The sequence below is a fragment of the Hypomesus nipponensis genome, chromosome 17, assembly GCF_054491055.1.
Source record: "Hypomesus nipponensis isolate SF chromosome 17, ASM5449105v1, whole genome shotgun sequence".
Classification (NCBI taxonomy): Eukaryota; Metazoa; Chordata; class Actinopteri; order Osmeriformes; family Osmeridae; genus Hypomesus; species Hypomesus nipponensis.
In genome coordinates this window covers 16,363,323-16,385,290 of record NC_140377.1, presented here as the reverse complement: position 1 = coordinate 16,385,290, position 21,968 = coordinate 16,363,323, and the positions used below count along the sequence as shown (strand labels likewise).

General features: G+C 42.0%; 3 protein-coding genes across 7 annotated transcripts; 1 reads left to right on the top strand and 2 right to left on the bottom strand.

Moving 5' to 3' along the window:
* Window positions 1–726: 726 nt before the first annotated feature.
* Window positions 727–6,766, bottom strand: LOC146253716 (uncharacterized). 4 transcript variants are annotated; one of them, XM_084676591.1, is made up of 10 exons: window positions 6,667–6,766; window positions 5,887–5,946; window positions 5,754–5,790; window positions 2,555–2,744; window positions 2,338–2,446; window positions 1,986–2,248; window positions 1,596–1,786; window positions 1,287–1,446; window positions 1,010–1,145; window positions 727–821 (listed from the first exon to the last, which is right to left on the bottom strand). In XM_084676591.1, the coding sequence occupies exons 4-9, from the start codon at window positions 2,739–2,741 to the stop codon at window positions 1,054–1,056; spliced, it is 1,002 nt and encodes a 333-aa protein (XP_084532717.1). In that variant the 5' UTR covers window positions 2,742–2,744; window positions 5,754–5,790; window positions 5,887–5,946; window positions 6,667–6,766; the 3' UTR covers window positions 727–821; window positions 1,010–1,053. The 4 variants fall into 4 exon arrangements, with proteins under 4 accessions (XP_084532717.1, XP_084532719.1, XP_084532716.1 ...); XM_084676593.1 differs by having other exon boundaries at window positions 2,555–2,725; window positions 6,667–6,763; XM_084676590.1 differs by having other exon boundaries at window positions 2,555–5,790.
* Window positions 6,767–7,452: 686 nt separating this feature from the next.
* LOC146253715 (uncharacterized) lies at window positions 7,453–12,340 on the top strand. 2 transcript variants are annotated; one of them, XM_084678811.1, is made up of 9 exons: window positions 7,453–7,699; window positions 9,073–9,158; window positions 9,363–9,443; window positions 9,617–9,728; window positions 11,143–11,232; window positions 11,346–11,441; window positions 11,560–11,652; window positions 11,773–11,855; window positions 12,227–12,340. In XM_084678811.1, the coding sequence occupies exons 1-9, from the start codon at window positions 7,672–7,674 to the stop codon at window positions 12,290–12,292; spliced, it is 735 nt and encodes a 244-aa protein (XP_084534937.1). In that variant the 5' UTR covers window positions 7,453–7,671; the 3' UTR covers window positions 12,293–12,340. The 2 variants fall into 2 exon arrangements, with proteins under 2 accessions (XP_084534937.1, XP_084534936.1); XM_084678810.1 differs by having other exon boundaries at window positions 7,455–7,699; window positions 9,360–9,443.
* Window positions 12,341–15,542: 3,202 nt separating this feature from the next.
* Window positions 15,543–21,513, bottom strand: LOC146253714 (uncharacterized). The gene is made up of 17 exons (XM_084678436.1): window positions 21,367–21,513; window positions 20,016–20,128; window positions 19,646–19,918; window positions 19,371–19,499; window positions 19,119–19,257; window positions 18,937–19,026; window positions 18,763–18,794; window positions 18,396–18,683; window positions 18,142–18,304; window positions 17,894–18,029; window positions 17,622–17,798; window positions 17,345–17,440; window positions 16,564–17,198; window positions 16,359–16,442; window positions 16,152–16,274; window positions 15,870–16,061; window positions 15,543–15,718 (listed from the first exon to the last, which is right to left on the bottom strand). The coding sequence occupies exons 1-16, from the start codon at window positions 21,392–21,394 to the stop codon at window positions 15,871–15,873; spliced, it is 2,697 nt and encodes an 898-aa protein (XP_084534562.1). The 5' UTR covers window positions 21,395–21,513; the 3' UTR covers window positions 15,543–15,718; window position 15,870.
* Window positions 21,514–21,968: the final 455 nt, after the last annotated feature.

Sequence of the window (21,968 nt, the reverse complement as noted above, 5' to 3'; positions counted from 1 at the left end):
TCATTTTTTCAGTTTGTAACCTATTGGAAGTGACAGTTTTGAAATATATAGCCTACCACATGGATTTCAATCGCACAATATTAAGTGTTGCATCTCAGCGGGTATACATTTAGGCTGTCATGTAATTAATTGGCAACACAGCCTTCCCAGGTAGCCAAAATGGTTTGGCCCGATATTGGCCCAGATCCGGCAGGCCAGAAAAAATTACTCGGCCCGAGTGCGGTTGCCGGACTCGGGCTAAATCTGGTTTGAATGACGCCCAGAATCGGCCCAAGTACACTGGCCCGGGTCCGGCAGCCCGAAACTGAACCAGCATTTCCAACATTGGGCCGGAATCACCCCCAACAAAACTGCCAGAACTAGCCCATATGTTAGCCAGTTGACAGCCTGTAAAAAGTCATGACGGATCCACTATAATGCCAGAAGATTTCAAAACCACATCTTACGTTGCCAACTTGCTTGAAGCAGGTCCTGGAGAGTGTGCATGAATAAAAAACGGGCTCTTCCTTTAACCAATGCAATACTAGCTTTAAAAAAAGAAAAATACATAGACACTTAGGGCCTAGACACAGAGCACAAAATATTTTTTTCATTGTAACACTAAAACTCGATATTTAGAGTTAACACAAATTATGATGATATTGTGGCAATCCCTCCTACATTACCCCATACCTAACCCCATAATGTTCTACTTTTCAGTAGCAAAAATTACACCATGCTTATCAATTTTTAACAATTTATTTGAATAAATACAGTTTGTGTATGTGTGTGTAATGACCGCAGCCTCCTCAAGCATGCCCCTTTGAAGCTTGAGATGTACCCTATAAGATGAATATAGAGAGAGAAAAGGAAAGGAGGGAAGGGGCAGATAAACATGGTTGCTTACAGTCAGATATATATATATATATATATATATATACATACAGATGCTAGAAGGATATATAGAAATAATATACACACACAATCACGGTATATATAGACAGATTTGAACATTTGGAACACATCTTACTAAGAATTAGCTTGTCTCATTGCCTGCTCTCGTCTTCCTCCATCTCAGTCCGATGCAAGCTGCAGCCACCTTTTAATAAACTTTTCTACATCTCCATCGGATGCAGATGCAGTACTTGCATTGCATCGCACAGATTCTTAAGAAATAAACAAAAAAACGTAATGGAACAGGCAGGTTAAGGCCGTTCACAAGACAGGAAAGTGAATAAGCATACTAGGCATACTACTACTTTATACTGTTTCTTATTTCTACCTTATAATACTAAAATAAAACTTACTGAGGACAACATCTTTAATGGCAAGTGGCTCAAAGCCATACTTGTCATTTACCCCTCGCCAGTTAATTTTCTTAGCCAGTTGATTTTTCATTAGTTTGGCCATTATTCTCCAAACTGTCTCCTTTATTGTCAACCCCCCCGCCAGCCCAAAATAGGTGACCTGAAAGATGAAAAGAATTGCCCCTATTAGCTTATGATCATTCTTATAGGCGCTGAATCTATAATATCACATATCTTTATTTTTTTCATTAAAAAGCACCATAGGTCAAAAGTCTCAGCAATTCAACAAATACATGAACATTCACCTACCAATTTTCGTTTGTATTCCACCTGTGAAGCAATGCTCTCCTCGAGCTTGATTAGTTCATCCAGTGATGTTAATGGAAAGCCAGAAACATCTGGCACCTCCATTGGTTGACGAGTTGTTTGCAACTGTAGCAAAATCATTTGCTGTTGATGCTTGATCGTCTCCATAGTCGTCAAAATGTCACGGAGAATTGCTGAAAAATAAAACAAAAACACCTACCAAGTTAATACCTGGGCATATACTAAGGGCAACAGGTTAAGACACACAAGCAGTCAGACATGTTTTAAATAGTATATTCAAATACAAATTAAGCCCATTACAAATTAAGCCCCATACAACCTTTTTCAGAAATGAATACGTTTTATTTGTAATAATTGCTGTTTAACACTTACGATCACACATGGGCTGGTTGTTTACCCTGGGCCGGTCAGGGGTTGCCATGCTCAAGTTTGGTCTGGGGACACTTGTAGCAATGGCTGGTCGGGTGGGCTGGTTGTTTACCCTGGGCCGGTCAGGGGTTGCCATGTTCAAGTTTGGTCTGGAGGGAGTTGGAGGAGCAATAATTGGTGCTGGGGGTAAACTTAAAGGTGCCCTGGTGTTTACCCCTCTGGGTTGCTCATCTTCGCTCTCTGACTCCCAAATTCTGTTTGTGCCTCTATTGAACAAAATAAGTTGGGTTTTAGGGATGATCTGCATTGTTTTCAACCTCATTTATAATTATGAAGAGAGCAAACTCTGTCTTACCTTCTCTTCCTTCTCTTATAAGATGGACGTTGGTCCTCCTCATCTTCAGTTTGAAGATCTGATGTCAGCAGTGCCCTTGGTAGCAGCAGCCGTGCTTCACTAAATGTATCTGCATTAAAATGGAAACAATTAATTAAATTCAATTAATGCAATTCTTAAATAAATCTAATGCCAATTGTGGTTGCTAACACTTTAATCATAATGAATTAAATTATACTTTTAGTTGCCCGGATCCTGATGTTATGGTTTGCCCACGATTCTTCAGGTGGGTCTGCTCCCATTATGGCCCTGTTGCATCGCTCCCTGGCTTTGTAGGGAGGCCAGTAGCTTCTTCCATTAGCAACCCAAGAGGCTGGAACAACTTCTGTGTCTCCCGTGTCCAGAAAGTCTACAATATGGTACATTGTCTATGAACAGAAAATGAATTAGTCTACAGGTCCTACCCCAGCTAAACGTATTTGAGGATCAAGTAAATGATAATTACTTCTAAGTATCTGTTTACTGAAGTCAAAGGCAAAGCTGTAGTCTTAGTTTGTGGAGAACAGGTCGCTGTGTTGAAAGATTACAATTTGAACTTGACTGATTCAGTGTGCGCGGGCCGCTGATGGTTTGCTAGTTAAGCTGCAGATCCTGATGATCACCTGTCAGCTGTCCCTCGCATATCCACCTCAGACATTCAGCCAGATTTTGATGCACTCGTTCAAGGCCACTGAATTTCTTTCACTCAAAAAAATGTGTATTACTTCTATAGTCTTTTCCTTTTTGACCTACACCACAATTTCATATATTTATATAAATATTTACAAAATATCCTTATTCTTCTGATAACCAGTAGCTGCTAATCAAAATATAAACTTTACTGCTTTTTACAATGGGAGAAAATGAATAGGAGAATTAAGTTCAAGTTATTGTTGATGCAGCCCTCCAACATATTTCAGGTTTCTCATGTTGCCCCTTGTAAATAATAATTGCCCACCCCCGACCTAGTCCATGGTATAACAATTTATTTTCATTGGTAAAATGCAGGTGCAAAGAACATTCAACAGTTAACACAAATGTGTTTTTTACATGCCAAATGATTTAAAAAAAACTTACATATATGATTGTAGAAAAGTTTCAGAAAAGGTATAAACTTTTACCTATGCTAACTTTATGTACAACATCTTTGGATACTCTATGCTAGACATTTTGTTCAGCACAAAAATAATTCAGGTTTTATACTCAGCCCCAATAAAACACAACACTCAGCTCCCATTTATGACAAATGGAGCAATGGCATGCCTACAAATGTGTTCCTGATTGGAAGTAGTACATACTTGGTCACAGTCTCATCCATCCTAATGCATTTTAGTCCCTGAGACAAGTCTTTGAGAAGGAACACTCCCAACTGGCATGAATTTATTGGGTAGTCAAAGAAACTTGAACAATTATTAAACTCATTATACACCAAATATGGATCCCCATCAACCACAATGATATTCTGGACTATGCCTATCATACCATTATAACATATACAGTTATCTCCTGTGAACACCTTGACACAAAGGTGTGAAAGATGTATTTCTTTGTACTGCAGGACTGGACATGTGATGTGTAATGGCAGTGGACCCTCACTGTGTGGCTTTCTGAGTTCAGTTTCATTTGGTGTATCTGCATTACAATCTGCATTTTCAAACTCTGACATTCGCCTTACAACTTGCGCAACTGGAAACTGAGGGCTGCGAATAATTTTCTTTATTTGACCAAGGTAGTTCTCAAAGGGAAACCCAGAAATGTTGTCCAAACACTGGCCATGTTCTTTAACGTCATCACTGAGATGAATAAGGCCGTGCACATTGTACACAAGATTCTCCCTGCCATAAAGCTGTCCAAAGTGTTGTACAAAAGATACAAGCAAAGTTTTTGCAAAATCGCAGAACTCCACACACAGTTTTGGACGTGCCAATATGGATATGGCAACATAGAGCAGCATGAAGTTGTTGTAAACTGGTGCGCTAACAACATCAACTAATGCAACCGGCCCAGTATACAATAAAAATTGTCTATATTCAGTTGCCTTCCATCTATGTCTCTCTTCAACAGATCTGGGCTTTCTGGCAAATTCTGTAGGCATGTGACATTTGAATGACAAAAGTGTTTCTGACAACTGACTCACTTTTTTTGATGGCGGCACTTAAGACGGCCATTGCTTCCTGCCCACAGCTCTAGGAGCTTCCTTGTGACTCCAAGGCAGACAAGGTGCATGTAATCATGGGGAAACATAGAAACCATTCCAATTCCAGTTTCAGTAAGAGGGGAGATGTCTCTGTGATGTTCCTCATCCATCTGAAGTCTGAAACTTTCATCAGTTCTAACAGGGCTTGTGCTGTCTGGAAAAGTCATTCTACCATCTACATGAACCCCATGTAATGTGTACTTATCACAGCCTGCATATCCAGTGTGATATTTTATTGCTTTTATGTTTGCTCGTGCAGGAGCATCACACATCACTGATGTTATTTTTAAAAACAGTGTTTTTCCTTTAAACGTAAAGCCAGCTGCTAAGATTTGTATCTCTGTCACTAGATCTCTCAAGTATTCTCCCAGAGAAAGAGGTTTTGATTTGCCACCAAACAAAGCAATCGAGCAAGGTTTTTTTAATCCTTGCACAAACCCCAAAATTGGCCACAACTGGATACATGAACTCTTGTAAAGAGGCAGCCCATCAAAATTTAATTGTAGTTTGATTGTGTGCTGATCTGGAATTTTCAACCAACTATTTTTCAAGAAATGTGACAGAGCATTTACAATCCCAAAGTAAAAGTATGCACCACCTGCAACTTGTTTGATTAGGTAATTTCTATTTGTATGGAGGAGTGTCTTTGCATCCTTAGGTAGTGATGGGTGGTGATGCCTTAACACTGACAACAAGGCAGTCAATGCAACTAAAGTGATACTGTACTCCACAGCCCAGTTTATCAAGCTAGAAATTAGAGTTGGCTGTTGAATTTCATCATCGCTCTCAACTACATTTTCACAGTAACCCACTGGCTCAGGATAGGCCTCTGCTGTGCACTCAGTGACCATCTCCTCCAAACCCTGACCACTATGATCATCATTTTCCACTTCATCACACTCAGCAACTTGTTCAACACAATCAGGATAAACACTTTCAACAGGATCATTAACTTCATCTACAGATGTAAGATTATCTTTAAAGTATGATTCTAAACGTTTCTTGACTGTGGCTGTTGACTTTCTTCGCAGATTTGATGACTTGACGTATTCAGAATAACGCTCAGTCATTATGGCCAAAGGGTAGACTACAGATGGTAAAGGAGATTAATTTTGTGACAACTAAGAAGTCCAGCTGTGCAGATGAACTTCACAGCACAAGTCTTGGGCAAAATTGAAAAACATAAAAATGATGAACTTACAGTAGCCTACAAGGTTCCTTTGCCAATTGCGTTGGGCCTAGGGGTTAAACACGTGAAGAAAATAAATGGATTAACCAAAATCGAATAAAATATTGCTAAATGAGCTGATATTTTTCTACTTCTGTTGACTTACAACAAAAACGACTGCTCCCTCCGATTCCTGTGGCTGGTTCTGTGGTCAATTGTGTTGGGCCTAGGCGTTAAACACATAGACAATTAGTAACACGTTTAAGCATTTCATTTATAATTTGAAAATGTCATTTATCATTTGAATTTTGACAGGAATAATCTTCCATAGGCTACTCTGATGTGAACATAAAGTGGGCGCCTCTGACTTGAGCGCGAGTCTCCTGCTCGAGAGGACGTTCTCGAGCAGTTTTGTAACCATAACTCAAGTCAGAGGCCATTATGGCTACCAACACATTATACAACGAATACAGATGTGATTGTTTTCATCCGCTGCTTTCGTCAATACTCACTCAAGTAAACGGACGATCCGCTTACTTGAATGAGTTTTGAACGTTTTGTTAAAGTGTACAAGTGGCTATCAAGTTTTCACCCGCTTCTACATCATGTTAGACATAGGTCGATCGACTAAAAACTAAGCTGCATCTCAAAAATGAAGCAAAGTAATAACGTTTCAAGCTGTATAATGAATACAACTATTGATATCTCTCTATTAGAGGATGTTGGTAAGCTACTAGTATACTGTATCAAGAGTCCATCCAAACCTGACACATTGTAGCTAGCTGCAACACGTCATTAGACTAGGCTAGCTAGGTTACTATTACTAGTAAGCTACGTATCATAAACATTGTCTAACGTAAGCTAGACTTAGCAACACCTTATTATTTTAATATTAAATATCCTGAAAAGTATCATATAGTGTATTTCTCTATTTAAATGGCCTTACCTGACAACAAACTGCTCCCTCTAATGACCGTTAACAGAATGGCAGTTGAAAATGTGAGCGCCTCTCACACACAGGCGCTGGATGGGTGCGCGAGTAGATGAGCGCCTCTCACACACAGGCGCTGGATGGGTGCGCGAGTAGCCTATATTCCCGCGGCCAATTCAAATGGAGTTGTTTTTCAAATTGTGTGCAAGTATGATACAAATGTTAATACAAACTATAAATACTGGCATATCAAGAATACGATACACACAAAAAATATCCTTAATTTGTTTTATTGAAATACAGAACAAGCCCAACCCACAACTCCCAACACTCAAATGTTATTAATATACTGATCCAGATAACTCCATAATGGAAATATGCCAATTCTCGGCCGCAATCGGCCCATGTCCGCACAACCAAAACCTAGCCAAATTTGGCAACCTAGGCCTAGGCCTGAGCCGGCTCAATGTAGGCGATTCGATGCCAGAACACAGCCGAGTGCGCCGGCACTTAACCGCAATCGGCCCGATTCGGCTGGCTACCTGGGTTATGTCATAGTAGTCAATCATTTTTTTATCTACAGAAACAATTTGGGCTACTAGCTAAAACACTAAAATGAACTTGGCATAATTTCCATTCTTTACTCAAAAAATTACAAAAGCAATCAATTGGTGATGTGTGACATTAATAAGCTAACATTATTTGTATAGCAGACAAAGTTATATAAATCATACACAATGCTAGCCTGACTGCCAGCCCAACTTATCCCCGCCTACAAAAAAATGTGGTCGGGAAGTGAGGTATAACGTGGTCCCGGTTCTTGGGACACCACCGGATAGAAAATCAGGAAATGACGTACTCGAATGAAGAGAGTTCGTGTAACTTCGGTTCTTTATCAGGAAATGACGTTCCCATATGAAGAGAGTTCGTGTAACTTCGGCTCTTTAAATCGATTTTCATTGGTTTGAGCGTTTCCATGGCATTCAGAAATACAACCGCGCAAATCGAAATATTTCTGAAATGCAGGAGCCGGCATCAAACAAAACAGGTACTTTAAGTAGCAACTTTTGTCAAAATATGTGTATTTTATTACTAGAATTTGGTCGCTTTTGAAGTCAGAAGTTGTTTGCAAAGTAATTTGTTTGCGAGTTTTTAATTAATGACTGATAAGGCCGTCAGAGTTCTCCTTGATGCTAGCTAACGTTGTTAGTTATTGGGTTGATGCTAACGTTGTTAGTCACTTTTTTGCATTCAGATACATGTAGGAACATCTATCTGTATTACATGCTTAGACATATCCAATGTTTATCAGTGTTTATTATGACCAGACCATCCTCAAATCTCAAAGCAGAACAGCTATTTATCAGCCTGCCTTTCAGGTCCACAACCCCTGGTACCCTGAGTGTGCTTTCTGCCTACCAACCAGTACCCAGTAGGGGTACTAGTAACCCCTACCTCCTGCTCTGCATCCAGCGCTGGGCCCAGCCTCCTGCTCTACATCCAGCGCTGGTCCCAGCCTCCTGCTCTGTATCCAGCGCTGGTCCCAGCCTCCTATCCCTACCCCCTGCTCTGTATCCAGCACTGGTCCAGCCTCCTAGCCCTACCCCCTGCTCTGCATCCAGCGCTGGGCCCAGCCTCCTGCTCTACATCCAGTGCTGGTCCCAGCTTCCTACCCCCTGCTTTGCATCATGCGGTGGTCCCAACCCCCTTGCTCTGTATCCAGCGCTGGTCCCAGCCTCGTAGCCCTACCCCCTGCTCTGTATCCAGCACTGGTCCCACCCTCCTGCTCTGCATCCTGTGCTGGTCCAGCTTCCTACCCCCTGCTTTGCATCATGCGGTGGTCCCAACCCCCTTGCTCTGTATCCAGCGCTGGTCCCAGCCTCATAGCCCTACCCCCTGCTCTGTATCCAGCACTGGTCCCACCCTCCTGCTCTGCATCCTGTGCTGGTCCAGCTTCCTACCCCCTGCTTTGCATCATGCGGTGGTCCCAACCCCCTTGCTCTGTATCCAGCGCTGGTCCCAGCCTCATAGCCCTACCCCCTGCTCTGTATCCAGCACTGGTCCCACCCTCCTGCTCTGCATCCTGTGCTGGTCCAGCTTCCTACCCCCTGCTTTGCATCATGCGGTGGTCCCAACCCCCTTGCTCTGTATCCAGCATTGGGCCCAGCCTCCTACCCCTAACAGCGCTGGTCCCAGCGTCCTGCTCTGCATCCAGTGCTGGTCCCACCCTCCTGCTCTAGATCCAGCGCTGGTCCCAGCCTCCTACCCCTACCTCCTGCTCTGCATCCAGCACTGATCCCTACCTTCCCCTCCCGCTTTTAAGCATTTTATGTTGAATGTCATGCTGGTTTCAATAAATGTTGATGCCTGATTGAAATATTGTGCTTAGTTACTCTTGAAACTTTCATATTTCCCTCTCAGTCCAGGATCTTGAGGATCAGGCAACCCAGGAGGGTGATCTGAGTCCAGAAGAGTGTCAGGAGGATGTTCTTGCGTCAGGGCAGCAGGTATACTAAATGATGATTGTACAAATTAAATTTAACTGATGTTAGTATTTATAAGTTATATTATTTTGTATCTTTATTACGTAAGTATGCTTCTGGCCTATAAAGCATAAGCAGCTTAATATCGATGTATCCCCTCACCATGTACCCATTAAGTATGTCATAATATCTCTAATGCTGCACAAATCCTTCTCTGTCCCCAAGAAGCAGCCAAAGTTTCGTCCTAGAAACGAGAGGCAGAAGGAACGCAGGTTCCATCTCACACGTTGGCTGTCCATTGAAAAGAAGGTAATACTATGTATCTTTTGTGTTTGTCTATGCAGTGTATCAGTATCTCACTTATTCATGGACACTAACACTTGTATGCATGAGGTGAACCATAAAAATGATATTCGTCCATATAGAAAAGGTAGAATGAGCCTCTTAAAGCGATACAAATTATCTAATGATTTTCTGAACAGATAAATGCATGGTGTAGGGAGAGTGAGGAGCGTTTCGGGCATTCACCTCTGGTGAATGCCACTTGGGTTAATTTCCCCTCTAAGGGAATTGAACCCATATGGAGGCATTCAGGTATTTTGGTAGAAAATAAGAAACAATTTACATGAAAGGGAACATGGCCTTACTACTGTTTTACTCCAATATTATGTTACTGTACGAAAGTACATGCCCTTGTTACTAAACAGTAATTGCCTTCATGTGAAATGTTATTGTTCTTTTGCAGATGTTCATACTGCAATGTTCCATATAAACTCCTCAAAAACCATTTTGGTCGATTATTCCTCCCCTTCAATAATACCAATTGGTATTGTATTTTAAATTGTTAGAAAGCCTGATTAGTCACCTTACCAATTAGTTACAACTTGTAAGGATCGTGCATTTGTGGAATGAGCAACACAGCTAACCGTGTGGGTAGCGGACCAATTTTCTTTGCCAAAATCCCCTGCAATATTCTTCTGTTGGTATTCACTCTCATTTTGAGTTGCTTGGTGGATTGGATGATTGCACTCTCCCACAGGAATAATAAAGGAAAAAAACAACACATATTGGCAATTTTATTACACTTTATTCATTTGACACTGCCAGGGACCTCAGTAGCGTGTGGAAGATCCATATGCAGCCACAACAGCTTGGCACCTCCTCCTCATGCTGGTCACCAGCATGGTCACACACTACTGTGGGATGGCATCCCATCCCTCCAGCAGGATTTGTCGCAAGTCAGCCAACATGTTTGCGTTGGTCACTCTGGCACGTACAGCGTTCCAACGATATGAAATACAATACCAATTGGTTTTAATTGAAGGGTAGGAATAATCGACCGAAATAACGTTTCAGAACTTTTTTTGAGGAGTTTATTGAAGTGTTGTTCTGAGCATAAGCAATTCATTGACTGGGTGTTAAATACCTGTGATGCTGGAGAATATAAGCAGTTTCAGTGTTTTCAGCTTCACTTATCAACACAAAGGGCATTACATTTATTTGGCCGTAATTTGATCGCTTTACAGTTTTGTTACTATAGTTTAGGTATTAAAAAATGTTCTAATAATTTATCATATGATCAATAATACAGTGAGAGATTTGATCCCCTGCTGATTTTGTACATTTGCCCACTGACAAAGAAATGAGTCTGTAATTAGTCAAAAATTGTTATGGTATATTTTACATGTATTTGAACAGCGATAGACAGAATAACAAAAACATCAAGAAAAACGAATGTCAAAATTGTTAAAAAATGGTTAGCATTGTGGCAAAACGTACAAAATCAGCAGGGGATCAAATCATTTTTTCCCTCACTGTATATGTCAGAGTGTAACCTCATGGTTTTTTTTTGTATCCTGACACAGCTGCATTATAATGCATTTTTACTTTTGCACATGTTGTATATGCTTATTGTACTAACAATATGTAGAAGGTTTCATAAAAGGTGATATAAGGTATGTTTGAATATATGCAAAACCTGCTAAATAATCCCAAATTATTTCATTAGGTGCTGAGTGCCTGAAATCATTTTGGACCTGTGAAAGGAAGAGTGAACTGGTTATGGTGTTCAGGAATTCGAAAAGGATACGTGTGGCTGGTAAATATTAATTTATGAGACCAAAGAATAGATAAACAGACAATGGGCCTACTAGAATGCAACAGGTCATCTGTTTTAATAATGTGAGGTATTTGTTGTATTTTGTATCTCAGGTGGACGTTCCATCAACAAGGAAAGGGTTTATATTAACCCAGATATTGAAATAAGTTTCTTGCGCTGCCTTGTGGGGCAGCTTGTCAGACAACATGGTGATTTCCTACTATTATTATTTAAATTTTAAATTTGTGTATGTACCCGATACCTGATTAAACTTAACTGTTGTGTGTGATGATATAAATAATTCAAATTCATTTGACTTTTTGTTAGCCAAAGAAAACAATATCCATGGAGGTCCTTACATGGCCGGTTGCCCGCCACCGTGGTGGCCAGAGGACTTGCCCTTTTCCTCTCCAAACAGTGGTGTGTGTGTAGATCACAACTGAGGTTTTGCTGCTTCAAGCTAACTACAAATCCAATGTCCAGCATCATGTACTCCCCATATCACTCATGACTTACTACTTTTTCCCCCCACATTTCTAGGGGAAAACAGGGGCATGTTTACAGCATCCATACTACGAAAAATCATCTCCACATACAACAATTTGTACGGCTTGACTCCAGATGTTAGTATTCAATTACCAAAATATTTGTGTATCTATGCTCAATTTCATCAGTAAGCCATTGAGAGTTAAGACACTCATCTCTCGTGAAAAAATACACCTTTGTACCCTAAATTCACTCCACCTGCGCCCAAACACTAACGCATCATACCTGCCCTCAGAAAAGTACTTTTTTTATCTTACCCCCACTTTGAGTCTTGAACCACATATTATATCACACACACACAGCTCATTGTACAAACCTGAAGTTAAAGGTTAACTGTAATTTAGGTTCTAGCATTCCTATAGATACATCGGTGTACAGGCTTTAACATTATGAAGCAGGGTTGCAAGCCCCTGCAGTGTTTTTACACTATTTGTGTGGGTTTTTTCAGGTTGACAATGTAGAAATGGAGGTTGCCAGCTATCCAAATAGCTCTGAGGGAGTGCAGCCACTGTAAATTAACATGTAAATAAATGTGAATAAATATTGTATAAAATGAACTTGACTCATACTTAGTCTTTGGTTTTTGAGTAGCCTAGTTAATACAACAGTTATTGACACTTAGTTCCAATCTAGTAATTGGATTGGACAGGGTCATTCCATTCGTTACGATACACAGGGCCTAACGCTTTTGCGCCCACTTCAGGCGTATTTGTTTCGCAATTTGCGTATAAAAGCAAGGCGAGGTATGTACAAACATGCAGCAATGAGGTAAAAACGCAGACTGCCTGTCGCGGGAACTGAAAATGGCAAATTGCGCTTGTCCGTGTCATGCATATAGGGTCAGGGAAAAGTGGGAGTTTCCCATAAAGATATGGGAGGGGATGCGCAAAGTGCGCCTAATTGTGTATTCGGCGGTATGTACAAAAACCGCCTGTGAAAGTGCGCTTCTATTTTGCGTTGAAAATTATCCGCCTTTTAAAAGCAAGCGTAAACCAGGATGCGCAAATGCCTCCTGGTGAAATGGCAGCCGTAACCCGAGCAAGACGAAGACATATATAGGCCAAATGATTTTTGCCACAAGGATCACACTTTTTGAGTTGAGTGAACACGAAATCATTACACGTTACAGATTAAGCAGCCACACAATAGCACAGATACTGGAAGAATACATCGAATCTCCGACTCAGTGTTCACATTCCATTCCAGCAGTTGTTAAACTCCTCGCTACATTACAAATATTGGCATCAGGATCATGTCAAACAGTCATGCTGTTTTGACTTTGGTGGCTGATCCATGATAGAAAGAGAGAAGGACGCCCATTCAATTGCGCTTTTAAATGCTCGCAATGTACGGTAAAGTGGGTGGAGAAAGGCGTTGATTACCTGATGACCTGCAAGTTTCGTAAATACGACGTAAACTAAAGTTTCACAGCGTGCACAATCTGCGGGTTGGCCATGGCGCTAATAACGCTACGTCTGCGAATGAGGCCCACAGTGTTATCAGTGTAATGTAGACAAATGTCTTTATTTTTATGAACTTTATTTAGAAGAATTCCTGCATTAATGATACTCTACAAACTAATACATGGCAAGGCATGTCAAATTTAAATAATAGATACAAGAACAAGTCCGTCCGTCATTTGCCGCTTGTCCCGAGGCGTTCCCAGGCCAGCCAGGGACATAGTCCCTCCAGCGTGTCCTGGGTCTTCCCCGGGGCCTCTTCCCAGTTGGACATGCCCAGAACACCTCACCAGGAAGGCGTCCAGTAGGCATCCTCATCAGATGCCCGAGCCACCTCAACTGGTTCCTCTCGACGCGGAGGAGAAGCGGTTCTACTCTCTTCCCAGATGATTGAGCTTCTCACCCTATCTCTATGGGAAAGCCCGGACACCCTGCGGAGAAAACTCATTTCGGCCGCTTGTATACGCGATCTCATTCGAGAACAAGTACATACAGTATAACATATGAGACAATATGAGACATCAGACAAAATAAAATGCTAAACATCCTCATAGGTAGCTACATCACAGACACATCAGATCCAAATTGTTAATCTGTACACATAAAATTAACCCAAATAAACCCTAAATTACATTTGCAGCAGAGCCAATAAAAATACAACCTTTAATCTCGATCAAAACACCATTGCAATTGAGAACTACCCAAAGTGAGTTACCGGACCTTAATTGGACTACAAATACGGGGTATTCACAATGCAATTGTATTGCGGGCATGATGGGACTTGTAGTTCTTTTTTTTAAAGCTATATTTTTCCATATCCTCATCAAATCGGACTTGTAAAGGAATGTTTAGGTTAATTAGACACCAATAAATGTCACACTTCTAGTCAACACTCACCAATGCAACTTCTACGTACATTGTATTATATTATCTTTAAAAACTCAATTTCTGTTAATATTTATCATGTGTTTCCAACCAAATGCATTAAGGGTGTGATAATGGATCTTCTATCTGAATTTCAAAAAGATAAGAGCTTATATGTGACTACAAAGCAGGTTTTCAGTTAAAAACAATACCACTTCTAGGTGGCGCTATTGAGTCCCAATTCGGGCTAGGGGTTTGATATTGAAAGAGAGAGTTTAACTAACCCCTGTTTTTTACTGTACAAAGACATGAATCTGCACCTTGAAAGGAACTCTTAACCCTAACCCTAATTTTTGGCCAAAATGGCATGCTTGAGTGTGGGTATTAGACACATTTGCAGGAGGAAATCTGTCAGTGTCAGTAGAATATTACAATACGATATAACAATTCATATCTGTGATGATAACATGATGACACAAAATAGATTCATTCAATCATTTGAATATAGGCTATGAGTGCTGTAATCTCGGATTATGGATGTAATTACTAGTCAATCCACAAAAACACATTGACATAAAGTTCGATACCACTGTCACTGCAGCGAACCTTTCTGTGGCAATCGGGTAGCGTGCGTCACCCGCTCATCATTACACCTGTGCCACAACCGATAAGACGGCCTTAAAAGGACGCGCAGATACGCACACTCACCCCGATTGTTGTATGATCAGTGCTGCTGCCGCCCTGCACCATCCCCTTCTCCCCCTTGCTGTTTGTATGTTATATCCATCAGGGGGATATTGCTCCCTGCCTCATATGTCGTGTATGCATGGTAGCATCGAGGAGTCATTCCCTTAGATCAGGGGTTCTCAACGTTTTGGAACTAAAGCCCCCCCAAGTCTTCCACATCATGTGTCAAGGCGGCATCAGTCAACTGAGGATATTCAGTAATCACACTCAACCAAAACGAAGGCAGAGCAAGAGCTAAAGAGGTGTCGCAATCTGGTGTCACTCTTTAATTTGACTAACTGCTCCTCCATGGCAACTTAAATGTATTTTCATGAAGAACACCGAGTAGCCTACATAAAATATTATTGTATTCTTTTCTTGTAAAGTAAACCAATGGCGCCGCCGTAATGATCTCTCCGCGCCCCCCTGTTGAAAACCACTGCCTTAGATCATGCATTCTGCCAAAGTCAAACCATTTCCATGTCATGGTATCAATAAACGCTCAAATCTAATAGGCCTACGTGATTGTCTTTAATGAAATGCATCCATGTCTCACCTATTTCTAAGCCTATACATATGTGTGCAAGGTGTACTTATGCATAGGCTATCTGTATTTGAACGCCATAAAGATTATTGGCTTATAATATGGGAAAGGATTTTAAAATGATATATCCTTCCAGATTGATAGGGGGGTTTATAGGAAACACAGATACATTTGTTTAATTTGTTTATGTAACAGGGCCAATGAAACAAGTTGATTAAACAAACACTTAAAATGGGAAAATAAACAATACAGATGGAAAAATGACTTTTGACATATTGTGGTTGAGTTGGCTGCCGATATCTTTTGGTTGATGGTCTTGGGTGTATTGCTCCAAGTCATTACATACCTTTAAAGTGAAGAAGGGATAGATAATAAAAGTAGATAACAAATTAATAAAAAGATAAAAGTATAAAACTATATATCATTGAATTGTAGTCTGAATGGGCGCATGCTTGCAGTCTTCATCTCCACACACACGTTGCATAATACATGTTTACCTCAAAGTTTCGTAATGACTTTGCATGATCTGTGCCACAGGAAGAGCATCAGATGCCTGATGAAGTTCTCCCTGTTCATGTAGGACAGTTGTCCTTTCATCTTCTTCAAGAGCGAGTTATTCTGCTCTGCCACCTGAGAATTTATTTTCTGGAACTGAGGATAGCTGTCCAGATTGTATCCAATGTTACACCCTTAAATAATTAAAAAACACAACAGTTTCATTGACTCGCATTTGCAATATAAAAAGGCAAGTACCCGGAATAAAAAGCACTGCAAATCACCTGAGTGGTTGCGCCAGTGCAAACGATCCACAAGAAACCAAGTCTCTCTAAAAAAACCTGGGTCCCTCCGCAAGCAGTAGGTTTGCAGCTGACAGGCGTTGTCATATATGACTGTCTTGGGGCCTAAATGGGGTGCACACAGATGATTACGGACAACAAATTCACAGATAATTAGTCACACCAATGCTAAGCAAAACCTGAACTTACATTGTCGAAAACGTGTCCGGAGTATGGTAAACGGCACGTTCACCGACTCCACTTGCTCCATTATTGAAAACCCAAGACAAACACCTGAAGTACAAAAAACATTCCATTGTGTAACAAAACAGTAAAACAAAACCTCAATAACCTTACCAGCAGTATTCATTAATTTCAATAGTGTAATGTCAATGTTCAAGTAAAGTAACCTCACCATGTGTGCAGAACAGGGTGAATATGCCAGGGATCAGGTTAGGGTGTCTGCCTGCTGTCTTCCTACAGTCACTGGCCTCTTTTTTACACTTGTCTGTAGTGTACAAGCCTCTGTCTCTCACAGGAGGCAGATTTGGGAAGTAATGCCCAGGATCCTCTGGGGAAGTTAGGGGTGTCGAGACCGGAGGTGTGGACACTGTTTCCAGTGCCTTTTTATAGAGGCACTGAAAGATGGGTACCACCTCCTGAGGAAAAGTCCCTTCCATCCCAACCAAGCTAAAAAACAAAGGGCATTCCTTGGCAAGTTTCCCTAAAAGTGCTGGTTGCCGCTCGATCTGGCTGTACTTCAATCCCTCCATCTCTGACATCAACTCCCCGAGTTCTCTACTGGGATGTAGCAGAGCACAGGCAGGGGAGTTCTTGCTGACTTGTGTTAAGAGAGGGCGGTAGGGCTCACTTGCGTGTGTGGGTGAAGTCAGGGCCAACTTCTGCAAAAGGGGCAGGAGGAATGGGGCGCTTTTGGCACTCTGTGACATCATTTCCCTGTGTTCTCCAGGGAGGAGCCCGTCTGCACTGTAGCGCTGCAGCAGCTTACGGAGGTCTGGCTCAGGAATCAAAGTTCGCGTTCTGTGACTGGTAAATTGAATGAAGGAGAAACAAATTTAGAAAGGTCATAATAACATAAGGCCTTAATCATTTAAATGTAAAAATTATAGAGGTAACATTGGCGTGCACACACACTGAGACACACAATGATTAAAACAAGAAAATCACAGACTTATCTTCCACTGTTCATTACAGTTTGGCCAGGAACAAGCCTTTCTTTGAGGCCATACCGCTGCTGATACCCCAAAGAGGTGCCATCCATAACAACCTCACTATTGAGACAATGTACACATGCATCACATACTTAATTACAAGCTCCAAACATTGTTGTGATATTCAGCCATGGAAAAAATTTAAAGACCACTCCAAAGTCCACAATCAATGTTAAGTGGTCTCTTAATTATTTTCATGGCTGTATATCCAGACCATTTGCAACTTTGTTACAGAACTAACTTGAAGTTATCTTGGCAGATGGGACATTTGAATCCCCAGCTAAAGTCTGCAGACAGAAGCTGCAAAAAGGCTATGACTGCATCCCTCAACTTGCGGTAGGACATCTGGAGAGAGTCCTGTGTCCCTGCATCTCGCAGATGAGTGTTGTACACTTCTAAGAAGTTGTACATTGTTGTGCTGTAACAGATAAAGAACAAACATGTTGAGCACCAAAGGTTTGATAATAATCTGTGTTTCTACACATAATTACATATCATATTTAGTTAACTTGCCTTGAATTTAGGAAATGATAAACATAGTCCCTGAGGACTTCATGGTGCACCATGTATGTGCCCATGTTTAGAATGAAATCACATCCACCATCATAGTTATGAGTTTTGGGACACATTGTGCATGTGAGTTGGTGGCCTTTGGAAAAAACAAACACATTGTAATTGCATTCCATGTACAAAACCAATCATCATGTCAGAAATAAACCTTTGGAAAATCTTAATAGTTCTAGAAAATTCTCAGTGAATACCTTTCACTTTGTACACATGGCATCTGGTGTACAAATGTGTATCTTTCTGAGGGGTCAATGATAATGGCCTGCCACAGTCACATTGTTCCTTGGGGGTGGGATACAGGAGGAACACTCCATCCTTCTCTTTGTGAAGATTAGGAACAGCAGTCCCATAACGAACCTGGAACAGAAATTGAGTCAGAATCGGATCATATACAGAGGGGAAAAATACCTAGACCTTTTACAAAACTACATGGTCAACAAACACATACCCTATCTGGTAAAGGAATGTGAAAGAGGACTGGTTCTGTGGAAACAGCCTCTTTCACAGTGTCAGGGTATAGAGACCCCTCTTTCATTGCCTCCTTAATCCCTAACGATAAAAGGTGTGCTTCATCGTTGAGGATGTCCTGCAGGATTTGCACGTGGCAGCAGTTCCTCTGGTGCAAACGGCACGTCTGACACCTCATTGCGCCAGCACTCACTTTGATGATTGCATATCCATCTTTTTCAACAACAAAGTAACTGCCGGCAAACGGAATACGTTTGACATTGCTGTTCTACAGTGAGAAAGAACAATTGGTGACATGAAGTTACCTACTGTATGGCACGACTATTACCAATTACTGTCACCATTACCTCTGTTGTTCCATTAGTAGCATAACTGTGCTCTGAGAAGAAAATAAATAGTACAGTAAACAACCACTGTTGCCTCCGTAACAACATTGGTCCAAATAACGCAGCTGTTTAAACAAAATGTTGTGATGCTTTGGCTATATTTTAGAGGCATGGAGTAGAGAAGTGAATAATTACCCATTTCACTGGGACTATCCGGGACATCCTCAATACTGGGCAAAACCCCATTAAATGCCTTGATGTGGAGACAGTCCACCCAGGCCAACTCTGTCATGGTCGAGATAACAGATATATTTGTAAAAGGGGAGTTTACATACTGGACATTCATTAACATATTAAGTACAATATAAACGTAATACCATCAAAGGATGTGTCCACGTGTGTAGACAGTGCCAAGATGTGCCTGGCATGGTGGTCATTGCATGAACACATATATATCCACCTGCAGCCCTCTGGAAACTGCATGGCTCTTCTAGTGATTATGGCAAAATCATCATTCTGCCAATTCAAGAAAAGATAAGAATATAATCACATGCTTCATCACAGACATTCAAAGACACTTGCCGTCAAATAGATTATAAAGTATAAAGTGGGCAAAAAAAATGACTCACATTAAGACGCTTGGTGGAATGGTTGAATGTGTTGATGATGAACACTTTACCCTCCTCATCTACCAACATAACGTTTTCTGTTTCCAACAGAAGGCAGATGTATTTGTCTAGATCGCTAGACAGTGGTACCTGGGATGGAATACATAGATATGCTTCAATCCTCTACAGGTAGGTAAACAGAGATACCGAATCTTTAATTCACAATTATCCACTGGCCAAAAGGTAAACATTGAATCCTATGAAATTGTCAATATTTTCACAAATAACTGTCTTACCCTGTTCTCATGAATGGTGGAATTGGCATCAACACCAGCACCAGCACCAGCACCAGCATCTATACCAGCACCAGAATCAGCACCAACACCAGCATATATACCAGCATCGACACCAACACCAGCACCAGCATCTATACCAGCACCAACACCAGCATCAACACCAGCACCAGCATCTATACCAGCACCAATACTAGCACCAGCATCAACGCCCGCATCAACACCAACGCCCGCATCAACACCAACACCGGTATTCACGGATTTCTTCTTGTGGTCCTTAAAGCAACACAAATAGGACAACGTGGATAAGCGATCCTTCTTTCTGAAGTAAAACTGTAAAACATTACTAAACTAACAAAAGATTGGTATTTACAGATTTACGTCTCAGTAGTCCAGGGATACGTTTAACATCATACTTGACGTTGGAAACTTGCCCAGGGAGATCCTGACTTAGGGCCTCGAAGGCCCGTCTTTTTTTAGATGGTCCTTAAATACAAAACAAACAATAATCAGTTACTTACACAAACATACACAAACATTTCACGATAATAATAACAACATATAATGAGGTTAGTGGCTGGGTGCAGTGCAGGGGTTAGTGGCCAGAGGCCACTAAGGCCTAGGGGTAGGGGTAGGAGGCTGGGACCAGCGCTGGATGAAGAGCAGGAGGGTGGGACCAGTGCTGGATGCAGAGTAAGAAGCTGGGCCCAGCGCTGGATACAGAGCAAGGGGGTTGGGACCACCGCATGATGCAAAGCAGGGGGTAGGAAGCTGGGACCAGCACTGGATGCAGAGCAGGAGGGTGGGACCAGTGCTGGATACAGAGCAGGGGGTAGGGGCAGGAGGGTGGGACCAGTGCTGGATACAGAGCAGGGGGTAGGGGCAGGAGGGTGGGACCAGTGCTGGATACAGAGCAGGGGGTAGGGGTAGAAGGCTGGGACCAGCGCTGGATACAGAGCAGGGGGTAGGGCTACGAGGCTGGGACCAGCGCTGGATACAGAGCAAGGGGGTTGGAACCACCGCATGATGCAAAGCAGGGGGTAGGGCTAGGAGGCTGGACCAGTGCTGGATACAGAGCAGGAGGCTGGGACCAGCGCTGGATGTAGAGCAGGAGGCTGGGCCCAGCGCTGGATGCAGAGCAGGGGGTAGGGCTAGGAGGCTGGACCAGTGCTGGATACAGAGCAGGAGGCTGGGCCCAGCGCTGGATGCAGAGCAGGGGGTAGGGCTAGGAGGCTGGACCAGTGCTGGATACAGAGCAGGGGGTAGGGATAGGAGGCTGGGACCAGCGCTGGATGTAGAGCAGGAGGCTGGGCCCAGCGCTGGATGCAGAGCAGGAGGTAGGGGTTACTAGTACCCCTACTGGGTACTGGTTGGTAGGCAGAAAGCACACTCAGGGAAAGGCAGGCTGATAAATAGCTGTTCTGCTTTGAGATTTGAGGATGGTCTGGTCATAATAAACACTGATAAACATTGGATATGTCTAAGCATGTAATACAGATAGATGTTCCTACATGTATCTGAATGCAAAAAAGTGACTAACAACGTTAGCATCAACCCAATAACTAACAACGTTAGCTAGCATCAAGGAGAACTCTGACGGCCTTATCAGTCATTAATTAAAAACTCGCAAACAAATTACTTTGCAAACAACTTCTGACTTCAAAAGCGACCAAATTCTAGTAATAAAATACACATATTTTGACAAAAGTTGCTACTTAAAGTACCTGTTTTGTTTGATGCCGGCTCCTGCATTTCAGAAATATTTCGATTTGCGCGGTTGTATTTCTGAATGCCATGGAAACGCTCAAACCAATGAAAATCGATTTAAAGAGCCGAAGTTACACGAACTCTCTTCATATGGGAACGTCATTTCCTGATAAAGAACCGAAGTTACACGAACTCTCTTCATTCGAGTACGTCATTTCCTGATTTTCTATCCGGTGGTGTCCCAAGAACCGGGACCACGTTATACCTCCGGGAAGTTGGGTCTGGGGGGGAACGTTTGGGGAAAAACGATGTCTGAACAGGAGCTGTTCGGACCAATGAAATTGTCAGGGCAGGCTTTATACGATGATGGACAAATGACAAATTCGTTTTCAACAAACAACATATTACATTGCTCTGATTGGTTGTAGGTCTATCCAATTGAGTGAAGAGGCATTTGTTTTACGAGATCGGTTGAAACACGCCCCAGAGTCACAGCCCAACGGAGAGTTATCAGACTCGTATTCTGACTAGAATTGACCGTTCCCGAAACTCCTCCCTAGAACGGCCCTCGTCCAATTGTACCTTAGCAACCGCTACTAAGAGAAGAAGGTCCGTCAAG